The sequence below is a fragment of the Schistocerca cancellata genome, chromosome 1 (genome assembly GCF_023864275.1).
Source record: "Schistocerca cancellata isolate TAMUIC-IGC-003103 chromosome 1, iqSchCanc2.1, whole genome shotgun sequence".
Taxonomy (NCBI): domain Eukaryota; kingdom Metazoa; phylum Arthropoda; class Insecta; order Orthoptera; family Acrididae; genus Schistocerca; species Schistocerca cancellata.
Genome location: NC_064626.1, coordinates 653,147,574 through 653,171,154, shown reverse-complemented (window position 1 = coordinate 653,171,154; position 23,581 = coordinate 653,147,574). Strand labels below are relative to the sequence as shown.

Below are 23,581 nucleotides of genomic sequence, written 5' to 3'. Positions count from 1 at the left end.
AGTGTAGAAAAGATGTGGAATGATTTCAAAGAGATGGTATTGACGGCATTTGAGAGATATATACCACATAAATTAATAAGTGATGTTACTGATCCCCCATGGTACACAAACCGGTCAGATCACTGTTGCAGAAGCAACGAAAAAAGCATGCCAAAATTAAGAGAACGAAAAATCCGCACGACTCGCAAGGTTTTGCAGAAGTTTGAAAGACAGTGCGTACTTCAATGCGAGATGCTTATAACAATTTCCAAAATGACACTTTGTCTTGGAATCTGGCAGAAAACCCAAATAGATTCTGGCCATACATAAGGCACAGCAGTGGCAAGACGCAATCAATACCTTCACTGCATGATATCAACAGTGAAGTCATGGATGGCAGAGTTATTAAACACGGTTTTATGAAACTCCTTCACCACAGAAGATGAAGTAAATATTCCTAAATTCCAATGAAGAACAACTGCCAAGATGAGAAACATAAAAGTAGATATCCTCAGTGTAGCAAAGCAGCTTAAATCACTTAATAAGGCAAGGCCTCTGGTCTGGATTGCATACCAGTCAGGTTCCTTTCAGAGTATGCTGATACAATAGCTCCATATATAGAAATTATATATACATCCGCTCACTCACAGGAAGATCCACAGAAAGATCCGCATGTAAAGACTTGAAAGTTGCTCAAGTCACACCAATACCCAAAAAGGGAAATAGGAGTAATCCGCTGAATTACAAGCCCATACCACAAATGTTGATTTGCAGTAGGGTTTCGGAACAAATATTAGCGATTCCACACTCGCAGAACAAAATGCACACAAGGAGCCCTTAAGTCACAGTCAGTCACAATGAAAAAGAACGCAAAAAATATTTGAGCTTTTTTCCCCTGTGCCTGTCTGCAACCCAGTGCCTCCTCAATGTGATGAGTAGTGATCTGTCCTTTCCATATTGTTGTTATTCCATCCTGGACTTAACATTGTTTGATTTTCTGACACACACAACAAACTATGTAATCTCGTACATGAAAATCTCTTTCACCCGTTGCTCACTTTCAACTTATGTTTAATGTTGTCAGTGTGAAAACCACAATAGTTCTCAGCATGCAGGGTATACTGACACTGTCTTAATTAACACGAAACATGCTACTTTTCCACTCATGGAACATTGCACAACTACCCTTCAACGGTCCATTTTGCACTTAAATTATTCAGAGCTTTCATCCTGTGTAGCGTTAGTACATTAATAAGAAAATATTAGGAAGAAAACTGATTCATAAGATTGGTGGATTGGCCACTAAATCCACACAGAGACATCATCTCTGTGAAGCATATGAAGCTCTTACCATAAATCTTGAGTTACTGTTTGGAATTTTGATGAGTCAATTTTCTTCTCACAGTCTTGTTTGACAAATGGATTTGTAATATGAAGATATTTGTTTCCTCTCATTATCAATCTGGGGCCTCCTTTCTTGTAGTTCTTCTTTCCTCAAGAACAAGGAGAAAAATTTACAACATTTGCTGTGACGGAATGTTGAGAAAAACTGAAAACTGTTCATGAGATTGCATACACAGGAAGTTTCAGGACCCAGTAACCTACCCATCTGTTCTAATCTTTCTCAATCTTTCTGTCTTCCCTCTGTGGAGGTCAGAACAGTTGTTTTCACTTTTGTTTGTATACTGGCAGTACTAAGAATTTTGTGCCCTTCGAAGCTACATACTGGGCCATTTTGTCACCTTCGAATTTTATATTATTCCCTAGTGAATTTTGCTTTTGACACAATTAACCACCTTTCTGGCATTCTTCATCTTCTTTTCCAGTGTGTTATCTGTAATTCTTATCTGTAATCCCACATTTGTGATTTGGCAATGTCTATTCTGTATCAAAATATTTTTTCCATTGCTACTGTTCTCTTACCTGTCTGTTAATCTTTTTCCTTTGTGTTGTTATCTTGTTTCGGCACCCAGCAATTTTTTCTATATTTGGTGATCTTCCTTCAGTGTTAACAATGTCAATCCCATACAACAATAACTTGTGATTTCTTATTTCCTGTAGTGTTTCTCCTCTTTCAAATATTTCTTTACACATTCACTCTGCTGTTTTCTCCGTTCTTTGGAGAATATTCATGCATCCATGCTTTCTTCTTCCTCTTGAAAATCCTCAAAGTTCTCAATTTTAGTTCTGAAATGCTCTCTTTTTTGGATATCAGCTCCAGAAACATCCATCCATCTACAGTAGGCCTCTTTGACTTACGCTAATCCAGTTTTTGTTGTTGTTGTTGTTGAAGTACTGGAACATATGTTTAGTTAGTACACTTTCCTCCACTGAAAGGTTTTTTTCTCAAATTGTGTCTGAAAGTTTTAGAGTTATTTGTTGTTCCAATTCCCCATTGGAATTTTTTTTGAAGGAGTTCACCTTTTTCCTGTATTCTCACAATTTATCATACTTGGAGTAAAGCAAATTCATTCTGCTGGCTAGAGCACTTGAAGTCATAATGACTGATTTTGTTTTTGTTGATGGAGATTGATGTTTTTATTTACTGTTTATGTCTTTTCATAGTTGGTATACAATTTTAACCTTTTGACTTTGTCATTTGTTATTTAGTTATCTCTTCTCACTGACTGATGATGAGCGCCTCTCACCAATTTCCGATAACCTGCTTTCATTGTAGTATTATTTGCTTTCAGTGATCTTCACAATGTAAAAGTATCTCCAGTTTTGATATTAATTTACTGACCATTATTCTCTGTGCGTTCTTCATGTGGACACTTTGCCTTCTTACAGAAACTCTTCATCTTTTCCAGTTCATTTCTGTTTCAATGTTACCTTCATTAGTCTAAATCATCTCTCCTGTTTTCATGAACTTCACAATGTTCCCTAATTGCATACCTGAATACAAACACCCCTCATGCAAACATGCTCTTGCCATATTCACACAACAGTCCTACATACTTTTGCTTCAATCCTGTTTGATCTTCATTACTAAAGGACCCACTTTAAAATTCCATCAAACCCTTCTCAGAACTCTGTCTCCCATCTTCCTGACAACACATGGCTCCCTCTCAACTAGGGCCTGAGTGGCCTACACCTCCTTTCCAAACAACCCCTACTGTAATACTCTTTCCACCCTGAAAGACGAACTAATAGCCAGGATGTTTGTTTTTACTTTTATTTGTGTGTACTGGCAGTACTATGAATTTCTCCTCCTAGAGGCTAAGTAGTGGCCAGCCGTTCTGTCTCCGTGTAATTTAAAAGTTTTGTTTTTCTTTTGTTACAATTAACATAGAATATGTTTTGTATCTTCTCAAAACCTCTTGAAGACATTTAAAAATAGTTTTGTTTAATTCAACGTATTCTATTTTGTTCCTATTACCATTTGTTCGAAACTCACTATTAGCTGCCTTATTCCATCTGTGCTTTGGTTTATGTGTTTAAGTACCTTTATTAAATAATTGCAGCTTTCATCTATGTCTCTTCATCTTAATTTTCTAAGCTGTGGCTTGTTATCTGAATTAATCTGTTGTGCCTCATCATACATAATCATAATCTAGAGTTCTGATTTCCTTGCAGACAAGTCTGTTTCTTTCTAGATTTGTATCGACTTTGAATTATGAAGAGGTTTAGGTTTGTCACATACTATACAATATCTGTAAAATTTCATAATATGAAGTTACTTTTGAATTGATAATTACATCACTAAGATCAATAATTCGTGTTTTCTCATTCATTATTTGTACTTGGCACACACAAATAAAGAAAAAAGAAAATATAAAAAGTCTCTTTCATACTTTACATTTAATTTTTTGTAAAGAAGTAGAAATTCCCAAACACACACACACACACACACACACACACACACACACACACACACACACACACACACCATACCTGCAGTTTGGATTTGAGCTCCTTCTTCTGTGACATGCTCACAGGCATTGCTTTAATCTGCATGATTTCCTCCCATGTTCTTTCCTCATTTGACTTGATTTCTGTTTAAAGGACCAAACAGCAACTTTATCAGAACAGAAAGTACATTGGTGTAGGATGTCTTATCATGAAAGATACTGATATATACTAGTCAATAGTGTAACATTCTCATTATGATAGTTCAAATAATTTAAGGAGTAAAGGTACCACCTCATCGGATTGTAGAATCATCAAAAGGCACATGAACAAGGCTGAGAATTCTGTTAGCTTTCATACAAACCCTTTTTCTTAGCTATAAAGTAAACATACATTTAGATATGCATGCCTCCCCCCCCAACCACCACCCACACACACACACACACACACACACACACACAAACTTACTTTTAGTGAATACATTGTGCTGACACAGCAGCTCAGTTAGGGTGCGGATTGTCTTGCATGGAGTGTGCAAGGGGAGCAAGGCAGTGGGAGGAGAGTTGGACAAGGATGGCTCTGAGAGCTGGGAGGGAGGGGCAGCTGGTGCTTGGGATAGAAAAGTGGCCCCATCACTGAGCTCATTCTGGCCCCACGTATGAGGAGTTGGATGTATGAGGATATTGCACCAATTGGGTGGGCAGTTGAATATTTCTTAGCGAGGTGTTGAAAGGACTCTGGGCAGGATGGTTTAGTTGCTCTGGTTATATGTGGAGATATGGTCCATAAACAACATAAATAATTGGATTTATTTTCATGTACCTGATAGGTCAGGCAGCATCGCAACATGTGTGTCAACAGCTGCAGATGTACGACGTGCAGTGCTGTGGCATCGACTGCGTGTAGATGTTCGTCGGCGCAATGTTGGCTTTGCATCTCCTCTTACACGTTTTGCAGTTGCTATAATGTTTAAAATAAACCAGTCAATGTTGAGCACAAAATATAATCAAACTCATTTCCTCAAATTTTTTAAGTTTCTTCACTGCGTGGACTAATGCTTTTAAAAAATGGGTCTTAAGTTCATATATGTGTTTCCCATGTAAGCTGTTATACTGAAATAGAAAGATCACTAAATGGCTTGTAGACATTTTTCAAAGCCTTCATTCTTTTTTGTCAATTCCTTTATCCTTAAATATTCAGTTTCTCAGTAATTTCGCTGCCTTTTTATTCTGATAACATATCTAAGATAACTGCACAATGCCTTATACTAATAAAGCTCTCATTTTCATATGCTTAACCATGACTTGGTGAAAGGAAACTGCACAGAATGGAATACGTTATTTCACCATAATGTTTCAAACTGTTTAAACTTTTATTTGCAAATGTACACCATCACTTAAGATTGTGCAGCTGTTTCATGCCATAAAACACCATTTGCTAGTGAAAAAGTAAATTCTTATTGTGCTTCACTAAAATATATGAAGTTAACCAAGAGTGACAACAGGGGGATGTGTTATCCACACTACTTTTCAACATGGTTTCAGAGAGAGTGATAAGCAAGGTGGAGATCAATAACCCAGGTAGTATACTGTTTAACCTAGCACATACCGATGACATTTGCATGCTGTCTAGAAGTTTGAAAGAGTTGAGAGAAGGGTATGGTAAACTACAAAAGCAGGCGGAAGAGTTAGGGCTTCAAGTAAAGAAATACCTCTTGTTAAATGGAGCCAACTATGAGAGATGTGACAAGTTTCAGTGCTTGGGAGTGCTAGTAACCAATGGTAACAGCATACGAGAAGAAATAACAGCAAGGATAACTGTGGGAAATAAAGCTAACTGATTTTTTATTATGGTTATTCAGTCGCGTAGCCTGAGCAGAAAATCAAAGGTGACTGTCTATTGAATGGTTATAAGGTAAGTGGTAATATACAGCTCAGAAACATGGACAAGGATGTGGCAGAAGAGGAGTTTCTGAGGAAATGGGAGAAGAAAATATTAAAAAAGATTTTTTGGAGCAGTGAGTGAGGCAGGACAATGGAGAATACAGAAAAAAAACAAAGAACTGGAAGAACTATACCGTTATGCCGACCAAGAGCAATAGATTAAGATGGTTGGGGCATTTAGAGTGAATGTCAGAGGATAGATCTGTCAAGAAGGTCTACAGAAGAAAACCAGGTGGTGGGAGGTGCAAAGGGGCCACTGAAACAGTGGCTGGATGATGTGGAGAATAGCTTGACAAAGGAGGGAACAAGCAGAAGACGGTCAAGATCAGACTGTGATCAATAAAGGGGCCAAGGCTCTACAGGGAAGATAGCACCAAGGCGTAATTAGTAATGAATAAGTACAACCAGCCTGTATTATGCGACAGAAATTATTAGCAGTAATTTACTGCTGGACTTCAGAGGGTGGATGGATAAGTAATCGTTCACCTAGTTTATTTTTGTGGTCCAGCCTCAGAGCATGGCATCCTGTCCTCTTTCCTCTAAAACCTCAGTACCTTAGTTCCATAAAACTCTTACTTCATAAAACACCCACCAACCCCAACAATATTTTCATGTTGACAGATAACAACTATTTCAGAGGAAAACGCACATCTCTTACCATCTGACCAACTATTGACATTGCATTTGAAGTTACAATTATGCTGTAGATCTTTCTAAAGTCATCTGAGACTGCCACTCTCCACATCTTGTCCAGAGATGTATCTCCTGTGTCTTATTACACAAACAAGCAACACTACTCACACACACATGTTGGCCAAAACTGTAACCCAAAACTTAAAGCATGGTTTTCTAAAAATATTTTTTTTTTATTGGCAGGAAACATAACTTGAGAATAGTTCATGTAATTTTGATTGAAATTTGATGCCAGCAATCTAGATTGAATTCTCTGTCAGTGTATGTAGCTGTTTTCCCATGTCTTCAAAAGTCTGTTTTCGGGGCACGCTTTTGTCTCAATGTTTTTGGTAAAAATATGACATCTGTTTCACCATGTCAACAATTTGTTAGAACTTACTATTTTATCAATTATCCTATGTATGCTGATGGAAAATACATTGAAAACCAGTTATAAAAATTAGTTTGTTACAGGTCCAATAGCAGGGCTTTGGGAATTCCCACCGATGACCAATGTTCCTGCTGCAAGGGGTTTTTCCACCTTGTGCAGCAGTTGGAGGGAGCATCTGACATGGACAGAAAAATGATTTCTTTAAGATAAAAGTGTAAGGAATATCATCAAATTTAGCATTACTTTTTATGATCACCACCTATTTTTCATGTGTTCAGAATGTGCTGCCCCCTTAATTGATCAAATTACAGCATGCTGCTCTCTAGAATTTTTAGTGACATGGAGGAAAAAATGTGATTTCCTTGAGAGGATGTAAGTGAAGGAAGAGTCTTCTTTTCTTCAATTATGTGGTATTAAAACACATTCAAATGAAGTATGACTATTTTATTCCCAACAACTGCCATTTACAGTTAGTTTATTTCATTCTTCTGTCAATATACCATGATCACCTTTAGAACACATTTACAACTAATAGCATGGTAACTAGTATGTACAATTTCTATTATATGCGATTGGAGGATAAAAAACATTTGCTTAAAGCAGATATTGTTATATCATACCATAGTTATGGTTCTGTGATATAATAGGGAGCCTAAAAATTACAATATAAAGTAATCATTTTAAAGTGATGTAGGAACAGATGAAGCAATACATGGTAACGCTCGATCCCCGACAATGAAAGATACATGTAACCAGATTATTAAGAAATATTATTCAGATTTGTGGTTTGTTGTGGGCGCAAGTTCATGTTACATGTCATGAGTCATCTATAACTCTTCTGGCACTATCGTCTAGTCTGACAAAACATTGTCTCATTGTGTGCACAGTCAACAAGGGGCTGCCACATCATGAATCAGGCAACTAATGGTGTGGCACCACACTGTTATGTAACAATGGATACTTTGGAAATGAAGACAATATTGGACAGCTTCCTGTAATGTTCAAGCTCTGTTGCATCGCTTTCCTACGGATTGGTTCCACACTACTGCTAAATTAACAAAATGACAACATTGTTAAACCTATGATTATTTATAATGTTTATTAAGCTACGTCCATACTCTGAAAACCACTGTGAAGTGTATGGTATTGGATACTTCCCATATGGAACGTGGGAAGAATGCCAGCTTAAATGCCTCTGTACATGTGGTAATCAATTTCATCTTGTCTTTGTAGTGCCTACAAGACCAATATGTAGGGAGCTGTGGCATAGTCCTAGATTCCTCGCTTAATGCTGGTTCCCGAAACTTTGCAAGTAGGATTTCTCGGGATAGTTTGTAACTATCTTTAAGTGTCTTCCTGTTCGTTTTTCAGCATTTCTGTGATGCACTCCTGTGGGTGAAACAAACCTATTACTACTTGTACCCTTCTTTGTATACATTTAAAATTCCCTGTGTGCTGTGTGTGGCACTATTTCGACTTGGTCTTCTAGTTTGGCAGCACTTCTGGTACTTTGCCACTGATGCATGCAGCTTGTCTCTCTGGTTTGGAAGTGTTTAGCTAGCCATGCACTGTGCACAGGGGGCAGTGAGCAGAGCCAGGAGGACAGCACAGTTACTCGGTGGCCAGGCTGTGAGTTGGCTTGTTGATACACAGCCATCTGACTGCATGGAGTTATTGTGGGCCTGCAGACCAGAGCAGTCTTGAGGCACTGCAACCTGTGGCTTAAGGATTTGCTGATAATGAGTCTCTGTTCCATGGATGCCAGACACAAGGGGTTATGTTGTGGCCATGGCATGTGCATAATTGATCATTGCAAGCAACATTCAATTCTGAGCAGGTCTGCAATCAGATGGATACTACAACTACTGTTATCTAACAACTACTTACATGCCGTGCACTGACAGACTGTGTTAATAATTGATTTACTAAACTAATGGTCCACAGTACTTTATGTTTGCTGTATAATTTTACAGACTCTGAACAATTGTATGTTGTCGGTGAACAGTTGGCTTGCTAGATTTTGTATGTTATGATTAGTGTTACAGCTACACTGATCGGCTGCACCACCTACCACTAACTGAAGGTACAGTTGTTTTCCATTTCTAATACTGAGCTGTCTCAGGTTCATTTCTGAGTTGTTTCTTGTGCCTTGTATGTGCTGGTGGACTGAGGTTCAAGTACCAAGTTATATGTGACGGCAGTATTCAGATGGCAAACATCCAGGCTTCCGCAAAATGGAAGTTTCATTCTTAATTGTTTTTAATTGTATTTATCTTCTTCCTGTTTTTAATTGTATGTACAGCAAAATATTTATTTCTGTGGGCTCAGTATAGTTCTCAACTTACTTGCACTGGTTTCTTGTTTTATGCTATAACGTACTGAACAAACTTAAAGAATAACTAAACTACAACAATCAAATAGAATTAATTCATCATGACACAACTGCAAATTTGTGTACAATCTAAGTTCAAATCTGATTCTCTCACTCATGAGGAGCAACCACCATACTCAATTATGACATCTGTGAACTCCTCCAAAAGTAATTCAATTTTCCAATGTCATTGATGTTTCTTTCCTATTATTTTGAACCACCACAACCAAAGGTTTCTCTCACAGAGTATGTGGGAACAGCATCATTGAGTTAATAGGTATGGCAGAGGGGCTGGGCTGTATCGCAGACTCAGGGGCGTTAGGATCCTTAGAAATAATGAAAGCCATTCACTAAAACAATCACTGCAAGACTATTAAACTATTGTGACATTAAAGATTTGTGGGAAACATTTGATTGTACCATGATCAATTTATGTGATTTCTTGTGGCTGCTTGCAGAAAATCCAGCTCTGAATCCTGGTCTGGCATGAATTTTGTATTGCCACACAAGCTGAGTAATGTGGTGATTACTGTGTTAGTTAACAGTTTTAATGGATTTTAATCTTTCCAAGCATAAAACCAAGTAAGAGATCGTAGATCACTGACTGAAAAGTAGAATTAATTGAATAAAAACATGTAAAATCAAATACAAGAAAAGTCAATTACGGAACTGAATTAAAGTCAAATCAATCTGTACTGTTCCACAGTAAAGTGACAATGGCATGAGATATAGCTACAACTACAAGGTATTGACATATTGTACAAATTCATACACCATGTGGTCATCATGCAGGATCTCTACAACTGGTGTGGATTTGTCTGTATCAATGGTTCAATACCTTGGTGGAGAACATAGTTCAATCATTTTGTTTCTGGGTGCTATTTAGTAATGAAATAGGTATTCCTTTATGATTGATTGGCTGATGTGTGAGGAGTCATGGGCTTATGTTGAGGTAAGGCACTTGAGATCTGTTTCTAGAGAAAGTGTCATCCTGTCCAAGCCTCGACAAAACCTGGAGAGTGCATTGTGGAGAACTAATATCAACCAACAGTTACCCTAACCATGTGATGGGTTTAGGATTCTGGGAGATCAGAGAGGATTCCAATAGATGATCCGAGAACACAATGGCAAAGTATGGTGTCATTTGACTCCAAATGTAAGTGCTGCAATTTTTGCTGTAGATGATTTCTTCAACATTTAAGTTGCAGATGAAGATGCAGTGGGTTATGGTTGGCATAAATGAGTCAGTTGGTCATTGGAAAAGGCAGTGTTCAGTGGCAACAAAACCATGAGTATTGGGAGTAACAGTGTAAAGGAAAGTGGCATCAACATTTAAAAGCAGCATGTGAGGTGGAGAGGGGCCAAACACAGTGAAGGGCTCGAGGAAAAACCCGTATGTATTCTTAACATAACAGAACAGGCTTTGTGCAATACTTTGAAGTTGTCAGCACACAAGGTCCAAGATAAGCATCTGAAGCAAGGACAAGGTATCCAATTTTCTCCACAAGATGACTGGAGATAGCAAGAGCTATTGGCACATGAAGCAAGCAGATGCAACATCATGCTGCGTGACCCTGAACGAATAAGAAGAAGAAGAAGAAGAAGAAGAAGAAGAAGAAGAAGATTAAGATGAGGCCTTAGTGGTGCCATGATAGCATCAACTGTGTATTCAGAATAGACTAGTCTGAAGTAAATACTGCAGAAATAAACCATGGACATGGTACAATAAGAATAAAAAAAGACGACTTCTCCACAGATCAAAATCTAATGGGAGAATTACAGATCAAAAATGTGAGCAAATAAAATTGTAAGGATTTGCCCTATTTCAGTTGATTAATGCAGGCACACTAAGATTACTAGAAATGGCTTCGTCAGAAACAAGCAATGAGTGGAATAGCAAGATAATACAGAACAACAAATAACAAGAAAGATAGTAGTAATCTCTCCATTATGCAAAGATGAAAGTCAAGCTGGAGGAAATTTTATTAAGATGTGATTGGTGTTGGATACAAGAAAGGGAAGTGAAATTTTTAATTAGGAGGCAAACTGCAGAACTTAGAAGAGCTATTACAGGAATTAATGTCATTTAAAGCTTTCCTTTTCCATGTAAACATATTTTAATAGGCATTTTAATTATTTATTTCCAGGATAATGTCAGGTTATGCACATAAATCTAGCGTACAGCAGTGAGAAGAAAAACATAAACACACTGAAAAATTGTGGAAAAGTAGTGTCAAATGTAATGGTTTAACATCAGAAGAAGCAGAAATATGTTCTGAGCAAAAACCTAAACTAGCAGAATCTGATGTAGGCATTTTGCTACCTCATGAGGTACAGGTAAGTGAATGAAAGTCTGAGCCTGATGGATGTAGTGACTGTGACTGGAACCCAAGTGATCCTGGGCAATGGTCCTATCCATTTAATAACAGTGATGGAGACAATTGTTTGTAAGGGCATTTCGAACATTGACCATCAAACAGTTAAACAGTGTATAGAAAAGCATAGTAGAAAATTTACCACACATCACTTGTATTCCAAATGTTCTAACAATATATCTGAAGTAAAAAAAAAAAACATTGGTTAGCGTGGGAAAAAAATCCTCTTCTATTGGCCATGCTTATTATTTCAGAACGATCCCAAAAGGCCTGTTACGTCTAGGTTAGCTAAAATAGAGAAAGAAGTTGAGTACCCCAAAACAGTTTGTTGTACAAAAATAATTGTTTACCATGGAGATGTTTTGAACAAAGCCTAGTAGGTAGCAGTGTGCATTCCATGTTCCATATAGTGTTTAAGACTTTTTACATAAGCCTTTAAAAAGAATTTTGGATGTTACTATCTTTTTAGCTTCAAGAAATTTGCCTTTTAGGGGATGTAACTGCCAATTAGGAGAGCCAGATGATGGAGACTTCTTGGGGTTTAATTGAATTATTGACTAAATATGACTCATTTTTAAAATAATATACAAATTATGTCAAAACCTGTCAAGAGAAAGATGAAGAGATACTGCACTTTTTATTTTGAAGAGCACATAGTGAGTGTTTATCTTTCTTCTTCTTCTTCTTCTTCTTCTTCTTCTTCTTCTTCTTTTGATGCGACTGGAGTTGTATCTAAGACCAAACATAGTATTCTGGTTTTAAGGAATGTGTTTTAACAAAGAGGAAAATAAATGAGATATTCACGAGAGGTTTCTGGAATATTTTGATTTGCAGAAAAACACATAGGATGCAATTAGTAATGCTGTCATAGATGCATTTAACAAGCATGAAATTGATTTACAGCACTGCCATGGTCACTGCTTTGACAATAGATCAAACATAGCTGGACAAATAAAAGGTGTGCAAGCAAAAATTAGACATATTTATTCACTGGTAACATTTTCTCCTTGTGCAGCTCAACTTGGAACTTAGTAGGATTACATGCTAACAAGAGGCAATGAAGTAGTCTGTACATTCTCCAAATGTCTGAACCAGCTGTACAATTTCTTCTGTGCAAGCTGACACGAAATGAGAATGGTTTTTAAAATATACTGGCAGTTGATCTCTTTGTGGCCTGTCTGAAACATGATGGAGTGCAAGTTGAGGCAGTGGAGTCTGTAGCAGAGAAGCTACCAGAAGTAACAGAAGCTTTAAAATTAGCAAAAAGTCAACACAGTTTGTCTCATGATAGGGTAGCAGAAGTAAAGGGCATTATCAGTTATTTCTCCAATCTGAAACACTGATTCTCTTGAATGACTGGAAAGGCACTTTAGACCACATACATGTAACAAGTTTGATTCTGCACTTTAAAGATATTTCCCTTGATACTGAAATGAAAACTTTTAAATCTCCTAATGGTCGCCAAAGATAAGGATGTAAGAGCTCTCTTGCCTGAAGTCTTAAGCAGAGCTAAAAAAAAAATGGCTTCTGAAATTGGGAATGGGGCAGTTTTTTTCAAAGAAGAGAGGAAGGGAGGAAGATTTTCATTGATGAATCTGTTTGAGGTGGTAGTGGAGCATCTGACATGCTCTCAGATGAAACTGTAAAACAACACTTTTAAATAAGAGGTTTTGGATGTAATCACAGGCAAGACAGTTTCTTAGATTACATTTCTTCTTCTAAATGAAATTCATAAATTCAAGTTTCAATTTGTGTTTCCTTAACTTTGCACTACACTCAGGATTTTCATTATCCCAATAGTTACTGTTGCTTCAGGCAGGAGCGGATTTAGCAAATCAGCATTAATAAAAAATCATTTAAGATCAGCTTTCAGCCAAGAGAAACTTCATCATATAGCACTAGAATCAATAGAGTATGAACTTCCTTCTAAATAAGCTTTAGTGATGTAATGGTTAACTACATCAGCTGCAAGCACGGAAGATTCAGTGTTTCATCTACAATTGTCTGAAATTGTTCAGCTGACACTAACAGTTTCAACCAGACTTTTTAAGTCAAGATAATGAAGTATGTGCTAAATGTTGGGTTTGTTTCCTTTAGTAACTATTATTATTATTTCTTTCCTTTCTCAGATGTTATGTCTGGTTAAAAATGGAAAGTGACGCAGACCCTGATCAAGCGTGACTTCCTGTTAACTGTACGGTATATGTTACATTGCATTTAGGAACTTTCGGGTAATTGAACATGTATCAATAATTACAGGTTTCTGTAGTTGTGTATATATATATATATATATATATATGTTTGGATGTAGCAGTATTGTGTTGATGTACTGGTGGATATTGTGTGGTATGACTCCTATAGTTGATAGTATAATTGGTATACTGTCAACTTTATCCTGATGCCACATGTCCTTGACTTCCTCAGCCAGTTGGACGTATTTTTCAATTTTTTCTCCTGTTTTCTTCTGTATATTTGTTGTATTGGGTATGGATATATCAATTAGTTGTGTTAATTACTTCTTTTTATTGGTGAGTATGATGTCAGGTTTGTTATGTGGTGTTGTTTTATCTCTGTTGTTATGGTTCTGCTCCAGTATAATTTGTATTCCACTTTCTCCAGTACATTTTATGGTGCATACTTGTATGTGGGAACGTGTTGTTTTATTAGTTTATTTTGTATGGCAAATTTTTGATGTATTATTTTTGCTACATTGTCATGTCTTCTGGTGTATTCTGTATTTGCTAGTATTGTACATCCGCTTGTGATGTGATATACTCTTTCTATTTGTTGTTTGCAAAGTCTGCATTTATCTGTTGTGGTATTGGGCTCTTTAATAATATGCTTGCTGTAATATCTGGTGTTTATTGTTTGATCCTGTATTGCAATCATGAATCCTTCTGTCTCACTGTATATATTGCCTTTTCTTAGCCATGTGTTGGATGCGTCTTGATCGATGTGTGGCTGTGTTAGATGATACGGGTACTTGCCATGTAGTGTTTTCTTTTTCCAATTTACTTTCTTCGTATCTGTTGATGTTGTGTGATCTAAAGGGTTGTAGAAGTGGTTATGAAATTGCAGTGGTGTAGCCAATGTATTTATATGAGTGATTGCTTTGTGTATTTTGCTAGTTTCTGCTCGTTCTATAAAGAATTTTCTTAATTTGTCTACCTGTCCATAATGTAGGCTTTTTATGTCTATAAATCCCCTTCCTCCTTCCTTTCTGCTTAATGTGAATCTTTCTGTTGCTGAATGTATGTGATGTATTCTATATTTGTGGCATTGTGAACGTGTAAGTGTATTGAGTGCTTCTAGGTCTGTGTTACTCCATTTCACTACTCCAAATGAGTAGGTCAATACTGGTATAGCATAAGTATTTATAGCTTTTGTCTTGTTGCGTGCTGTCAATTCTGTTTTCAGTATTTTTGTTAGTCTTTGTCTAAATTTTTCTTTTAGTTCTTCTTTAATATTTGTATTATCTATTCCTATTTTTTGTCTGTATCCTAGATATTTATAGGCATCTGTTTTTTCCATCGCTTCTATGCAGTCGCTGTGGTTATCCAATATGTAATCTTCTTGTTTAGTGTGTTTGCCCTTGACTATGCTATTTTTCTTACATTTGTCTGTTCCAAAAGCCATATTTATATCATTGCTGAATACTTCTGTTATCTTTAGTAATTGGTTGAGTTGTTGCTGCCAGTAGTTTTAGATCATCCATGTATAGCAAATGTGTGATTTTGTGTTGGTATGTTCCAGTAATATTATATCCATAATTTGTATTATTTAGCATGCTGGATAGTGGTTTCAGAGCAAGACAGAACCAGAAAGGACTTAATGAGTCTCCTTGGTATATTCCATACTTAATCTGTATTGGCTGTTATGTGATATTATTTGAATTTGTTTGGATATTAAGTGTGGTTTTCAAATTAATCGTTACTATGTTTAGGAACTGTATCAATTTAGGATCTACTTTGTATATTTCCAATATTTGTAGTAACCATGAGTGGGGTACACTATCAAAAGCTTTTTGGTAATCAATGTATGCATAGTGTAGTGACCTTTGTTTAGTTTTAGTTTGATATGTCACATCTATTATCAGTTGCTATTTACATCCTCGTGCTCCTTTGCAGCAGCCTTTTTGTTTTTCATTATTATTATTATTATTGTTGTTGTTGGTGGTGGTGGTGGTGGATTTGCGTGTGTGTGTGTGTGTGTGTGTGTGTGTGTGTGTGTGTGTGTGTGTGTGTGTGTGTGTGTGTGTGTGTGTGTGTACTAATATTTGTATCTATTCAAATATGGTGCGTTCAATTAATAAATAAATTAACTGCACGGCACTGTAGGCAGCATATATTTACTGCTCAGTGTAAAACAACGTATTAATGAATCAATATTAGTGACCGTTAGCTCCTACAGGCTGAGAAGATTTGGGACTCCTCATAAATGGATCCATGAAATCTATGAGTGACCTGGGTAGAGGGGGCAGTGTTTTGAACAACAGTAAATACACAAACTATAGACTCTTCACCCACACTTCAAACTTAAATACCTGTAACAAAAAAATAGTGTTCGCCTCAACAGCAAATTAAGAGAGCAAATCAAGAAGTGATTGGAAAAGGAATGGACAAGGTACAGGGACACAGTACTATAAGTGGCTAAAGAATGTCCTGGAACAGTAGTGTGTAAAAGTAGGATGAAGCAAACAGCTTGGTGGAATGACACAGTCAAGGCAGTCTGTAAAATGAAAAAGAAGGCGTATCAAAAATGGCTACATATAGAACTCAGGTAGACAGAGAAAGGTACGGTGAAGAAAGAAACAAAGCCAAACAGATAAGTGCAGCATCCAAGAAGAAATCTTGGGAAGACTTTGGAAACAGGTTCGAGACTATGGGTCACGCTGCTGGAAAACCATTCTGGAGTGTAATTAGCAGTCTTCGAAAGGGAGGTAAGAAGGAAATGACAAGCATTTTGGACAGGTCAGGAAAACTGCTGGTGAATCCTGTGGATGCCTTGGGCAGATGGAGGGAATATTTTGAAGAGTTGCTCAATGTAGGTGAAAATGCGATCAGTAATGTTTCAGATTTCGAGGTAGAAAGGTGATGATGGAAATAGGATCACATTTGAGGAAGTGGAGAAAATAGTCAATAGATTACAGTGCAATAAAGCAGCTGGGGTGGATGAAATTAAGTCGGAACTCATCAAATGCAGTGGAATGTCAGGTCTTAAATGGCTACACAGGATAATTGAAATGGCCTGGGAGTCGGGGCAGGTTCTACCAGACTGGACAAAAGCAGTAATCACACCAATCTTTAAACATGGAAACAGAAAAGATTGTAACAACTACAGAGGTATCTCTTTAATCAGCGTTGTGGGTAAAATCTTCTCAGGTATTGTTGAAAGGAAAGTGCGAGTATTAGTTGAGGACCAATTGGATGAAAATCAGTGTGGGTTTAGGCCTCTTAGAGGTTGTCAGGACCAGATCTGTAGCTTACGGCAAATAATGGAGAAGTGTTATGAGTGGAACAGGGAAGTGTATCTATGCTTTATAGATCTAGAAAAGGCATATGACTGCGTTCCTAGGAGGAAGTTATTGTCTGTTCTACGAGATTATGGAATAGGAGGCAAACTTTTGCAAGCAATTAAAGGATAGTCAGGCAGCAGTTAGAGTTGACGGTAAATTGAGTTCATGGTTCAGAGTAGTTTCAGGGGTAAGACAAGGCTGCAACCTGTCTCCACTGTTGTTCATATTATTTATGGATCATATGTTGAAAACAATAGACTGGCTGGATGAGATTAAGATATGTGAACACAAAATAAGCAGTCTTGCATATGTGGATGACTTAGTTGTGATAGCAGATTCGATTGAAAGTTTGCAAAGTAATATTTCAGAGCTAGATCAGAAATGTAAGGACTATGGTATGAAGATTAGCATCTCCAAAACGAAAGTAATGTCAGTGGGAAAGAAATATAAACGGATTGAGTGCCAAATAGGAGGAACAAAGTTAGAACAGGTGGACGGTTTCAAGTACTTAGGATGCATATTCTCACAGGATGGCAACATAGTGAAAGAACTGGAAGTGAGGTGTAGCAAAGCTAATGCAGTGAGCGCTCAGCTGCGATCTACTCTCTTCTGCAAGAAGGAAGTCAGTACCAAGACTAAGTTATCTGTGCACCGTTCAATCTTTCGACCAACTTTGTTGTATGGGAGCGAAAGCTGGGTGGATTCAGGTTACCTTATCAACAAGGTTGAGGTTACGGATATGAAAGTAGCTAGGATGATTGCAGGTACTAGTAGATGGGAACAATGGCAGGAGGGTGTCCACAATGAGGAAATCAAAGAAAAACTGGGAATGAACTCTATAGATGTAGCAGTCAGGGCGAACAGGCTTAGATGGTGGGGTCGTGTTACACGCATGGGAGAAGCAAGGTTACCCAAGAGACTCATGGGTTCAGCAGTAGAGGGTAGGAGGAGGCAGGGCAGACCAAGGAGAAGGTACCAATGTTAGCACTGAACAGGGGATCATGGAGGAACTTTATAAGGGGGGCTATGCTCCAGACTGAACGCTGAAAGGCATAATCAGTCTTAAATGATGATGATGATGATGATGATGATGATGATGAATCAAGAAGTGAGAAATGCAGAATTGTTGTTGAAAGTGATCTCTACTCAAATTAGTGAACAGTTCAAGTTACAATTGAAAGAAAACAATGATAAGAAAGTGAACAATCAGAGCAACTAGAGGTAATGTTAGTGCAAAATACTGGCAAACATTTGATTCAAAACTTAAAGAAAACAATAAGCAAATTGTTGGATAATTACATTTGTTTAATGCAGAAGAATAGTGAAAGACTCAACAAAATTAGAAGTCAACTTGAAATCTACAGTGAGAAAATCTTAGATCTGAAAGTGTGCACTGAAACTGGATTCAATAATGAAAAGGTCGGTACAGTAACAGTAATGACAAAGTAGCCTTGTTGTTGAAGGAGAAGGTTCAGTTTAGGAAATCAATGATGACCTTGCTACAAAGATAAAATTTCAGACTGTATGACAGAGGTAAATAATACTAATTCTGACATTTTAACAAATGTGGACCTGCTACTAGCTCAAAATGGCAAAGTATTACGAAGATTTAAGAAAACAGTCTCAAAGAACATGCACTGAACCAAGAAACCAAGGGTGAGGAGCTTGCAGAGTTACAGTACTTACTAAAAGAATTTGTGATGAAGGTGAGGATAGATTCAAGATTTTGACAAGATACTGTAACAACATATTAATGAATGACTTAATTGTTTTAGAGAATTGCTGTTTTGTCAGAAGATTGAGAAGGTTGTTGATGTTGGCATGAAGACTGTAAGTGAAACTTATTTGGAATGTTACAGGGAACTTTGCTGAGGGGAAATTATTCTCTGCATCAGTGGTATAACTTTGCTAAAAATTGTGTACCAGAGAGCTGCAATAAACTTACCGGCAGGAAGGTGACAGCTGTTGAAGTCAGTGTTGTAGAAAACAGCGATGAGGAGCAGGAACACTAACATTTCTGTCCCCAGAGGATCACAACTGAATTTGTGATTTGGGTATGGCAAAACCATGACCTAGAGCCAATGTAGTATTGTTGTTGTGGTCTTCAGTCCTGAGACTGGTTTGATGCAGCTCTCCTTGCTACTCTATCCTGTGCAAGCTTCTTCATCTCCCAGTACCTACTGTAGCCGATATCCTTCTGAATCTGCTTAATGTATTCATCTCTTGGTCTCCCTCTACGATTTTTACCCTCCACGCTGCCCTCCAATACTAAATTGGTGATCCCTCGATGTCTCAGAACATGTCCGACCAACCGATCCCTTCTTCTAGTCAAGTTGTGCCACAAACTTCTCTTCTCCCCAATCCTATTCAATACCTCCTCATTAGTTATGTGATCTACCCAACTAATCTTCAGCATTCTTCTGTAGCACCACATTTCGAAAATGACTTCCTGACATTTAAATCTATACTCGATGTCAACAAATTTTTCTTCTTCAAAAACGCTTTCCTTGCCATTGCCAGTCCACATTTTATATCCTCTCTACTTTGACCATCATCAGTTATTTTGCTCCCCAAACAGCAAAACTCCTTTACTACTTTAAGTGTCTCATTTCCTAATCTAATTCCCTCAACATCACTCAACTTAATTCGACTACATTCCATTATCCTCGTTTTGCTTTTGTTGATGTTCATCTTATACCCTCCTTTCAAGACACTGTCCATTCCGTTCAACTGCTCTTCCAAGTCCTTTGCTGTCTCTGACAGCATTACAATGTCATCAGCAAACCTCAAAGTTTTTATTTCCTCTCCATGGATTTTAATACCTACTCCGAACTTTTCTTTTGTTTCCTTTATTGCTTGCTCAATATACAGATTGAATAACATCGGGGATAGGCTACAACCCAGTCTCACTCCCTTCCCAACCACTGCTTCCCTTTCATATCCCTCGACTCTTATAACTGCCATCTGCTTTTGGTACAAATTTGGCGATTTTCATACTTGCATGCTGCATGTTTTGTTCTACTCATCTTTTCTTCCACTGTGAACCTCTCTTCTACCCATCAGTTAAGAATCGTTTTTGTTAGAATTAAAGTGTAATTCCACAGTACAAGAAAAAATTCATTTATTTTTATATTTGCTTGATGAGAAATTTTCTGGTATTTTTGGAAAAAGGAATTTGTTTCTTATTATCTTCATTTGAAAAAAGATTTTTTTATATACAGGTTTTATGTACAGATGACATGTCTGCTTTATTTAAAAAATGATGTGATGTAGATGAAATATCAGGTACGCTGGTATATTTGTGCTGTTTTAAAGACATGTGTCTAGTTTTGCTGAAATATTGCATTTTGTAAACAAAGGAATCTGTTATTTGTTCTGAGTAATTTACTTAAAGAGTGAATATTTTGTAGTTTTGAAACTGGTTGAGTACATAGATATAAAAAAAAATACAGGGATTTTGGCACTGTTTTGGAAATTATTTTACATTTTTCGTGAAATCTGGTTGTCTACTGAATTATTTGTTAAAAGATAGGATGTCAGCCTTATTGGTATTTTAGTGCAACATTGTGGACGTAGCCAGCTGTAGGTATGACAACTGCGGAAACATCTCAGGAAATAATGAGAAATTCTGTTGAAAGTGGATATCTTAGAGCTATGCTTTTGCTAACTGTGTTAACCTTGTTTTTAAAAAAAAAAAAAATCCCTGTGGCAGTTAGGAATAAATTTTCACTTCAGGAACAACTTACTTGCCAGATCACACCTGTAAAGAAATGTTGCAAACCTACATGTTGTACTGTACTTATGCGAGAATTCTGAAGTGGATTCGAAATAATGGGTTGTGATGAAGATGAGAATAATGGTGCAAGTAGGCCGATGATAGTTTAGGGATTTCGTATGTTCAGAATCATAGCGTTTCATATTCAGTGTGTAAACTTCTTTATGTTTTGAGCAGAGTGTAAACTAATTTTGTGCTATCATTTAATGCAATGTGCAAACGCTAAGATGACTTGGCGATGTGTTAGTTGCGAGTCTGATGGTTCTGAAGCACGTGGAATTTCAGGCAAGCAGTGACGATATGTTACTGGGATAAAAAAGCTAAGATAGCCAGCTGTGTGAGATGTAGAATAAATTAACACTTTAGCTGTCTACAGGTAAGTACCACCTGATTGCTATTTTCCAAACATATGTCTGACATATACAGGGTGATTCTTATTAACGTTTAAAAAAACCCAAAGTGACACTGATGATGCTGAGACAAGTAATTTAAGACACATAGGGTTGAATGTCAGGAAATGTCCCAAAAGTGAATGACAAATGCCACCACATGGTGGACCTCACCATACATGCATTAGTTGAGTCTACTGGTCTGTCACACCTAATCATCCCAACCTAAGTCAAGTATTCACCTCGGTGTGGCTCTGGGCCCAAGTGCACAAATTTAGCATGTGAGGCTTTGGGTTCAAGTCTTGCATCTGGCAGGCATTATTTTTGTCATTGTGTTAAACAATTGTCCGCTTATATTGGGGTAAGATTTATTATTTTATTTACCGATGTCATGGTCTCTGCTGGTTTATTACAAAGTACAGTACAACAAAAACCTGCTGTATTGTGTCACAAGTAAATGAGTATATGCTTCTGAATTGTGTCGTTACCAGTAAATGACCTATGTTGCCTTTCCTAAGTAATGTCTGTATATATATAAAAAAAAATTTAAAAAATAAAAAAAAAATAACGAAGGGACAAAAAGGAAAGAAATACAAAGTAAGAACAGCTTTCATTTGGTTACAACAAGGACAATAATTTTGCAACTTTTACATTTACAACAGATGACATTAAAAAAAAGAAAAAGAAAAAGTCATCCTCAGCCAATAGGTATCACTGGATTAAGATATGGAGGAGCATGTGGTCAGCACACCGCTCTCCCAGCCATTGACAATTTTTGTGACTGGAGCCACTACTACTCAATCAAGTAGAGCTGCTACTTCTCAATCAAGCATCTCCTCAACTGACCTCACAAGGGCTAACTGCACACTGCTTGTCAACAACACTCGGCAGTGACTCATCCAAGTGCTAGCCAAGTCTGACAGCACTTAACTTTGGTGATCTGACAGGAATCAGTGTTACCAATGCGGCAAAGCCATTTAGCAACATTTACAAAAGGCGTTTGAAATTTGCACTGTTTGCTCAGATGCGTGTATTATATCACTCAACCATCCCTTTTTGCCCAAGCCCATCTGCTGTTCATGTGATGAGGTACGTCATCTTGTGACATCACATGTTCAACATTTCTCATCCATTTTGGGGTATATCCTGACATTTGCGACCCCATTAAATCACTTGTATCAGCGTCATTTACAGTGCTTCACTGGTTTCTAAACATGAATAAGAATCACTATGGAGCACAAGAGGGACTGGAGGGTCATCAAAACTTGAAAAGAGTTTTACTATTGTAATTTAAATTAACAAGGCATATCTTTTTAAACATGGGTGTTTGATATCATAGTTGGAAACATAGTTTTGAAATTACTACAAGATTAACTGTGAGTGTTCACTTACTTTCCTGTCAACAGGTTGTAAGAAAATGTCATTGTTATGTTCTACTTTGAATTCTTTTTGCTTTGCAGAGCAAAGTTCTTCTGGGAGTTGTATATAGTTTATTTATTGTAAAAGTTTTCCCTACATTCCTGCTAGTTTTTAAGATTTGTTACTTGCCTAAAATGATCCAGAATTGTAAAATTTGAATGATTATGTAACATGTTCTTTATTACTTATGTAATGTAGAGATTCATTCTTAGGTCCTTCACGTAACTGTCTAAGTGTAACAATTTTGTCAGGTCCTATATTATGTTCCAGTTCTGGATATGATGTGTATGATTATTTAGGCTGCTTGTGAAACTGAAGTTTAAAGACTTTATTAGAAGGTAGGAAGGAAGTGGGAATAGATCTTCATTCTTCATGTCTACAAATGTATTTCTTATTTCTCAACACAGTCACCCTGGTAATGAACACATTTCTCCCAACAAGAGACCAGTTTGTAGATATCATCACTATAGAATGTCTGACTTGTTCAAAGAGCCACAGTCTCACCTCTACTTGTACCACTTCACTATCAAAATGAGGTCCTCGAAAGTGTTCACTGAGTTTTGGGAACAGATGTAAATTGGGTGGGGCCAAATCAGAACTGTATGTAGGATGATCAACAACTGGGAAATCAGACTGTGGCAAACATCGCAGCGCTCATGTGTGGTCTAGCATTGTCATGCTGAAGTAGAGGGTGCTCCATTTGTGGACAAACTCTTTCAGTTTTGTGAGATCTCTCAGTACTCCGACAGTTGCGTTACACACTGCCATGTTACACGCTACAATCTTGATCCCTCTACTGACAGAGGGTTGTAACTTGTGTTAGCAAAGCAGGAAAGTCAACCGAGTAATATGCATGACAGTAATACCTCACCCAATCTTGAGATAATGCAGAACTCTGTTAAT

General features: G+C 37.3%; 1 protein-coding gene across 3 annotated transcripts in view; it reads right to left on the bottom strand.

Annotated features, from left to right (window-relative positions):
- LOC126183463 (transmembrane channel-like protein 7) overlaps positions 1–23,581 on the bottom strand; it is a 175,669-nt gene that overhangs the window by 5,610 nt on the left and 146,478 nt on the right. For all 3 annotated transcript variants that reach the window (XM_049925467.1, XM_049925477.1, XM_049925486.1), the window contains exons 3-4: positions 4,651–4,788; positions 3,874–3,974 (exon numbers count right to left, since the gene is read on the bottom strand). In XM_049925467.1, coding sequence (XP_049781424.1) covers positions 3,874–3,974; positions 4,651–4,788 — 239 coding nt within the window. The remainder of the gene's footprint in view (positions 1–3,873; positions 3,975–4,650; positions 4,789–23,581) is intronic.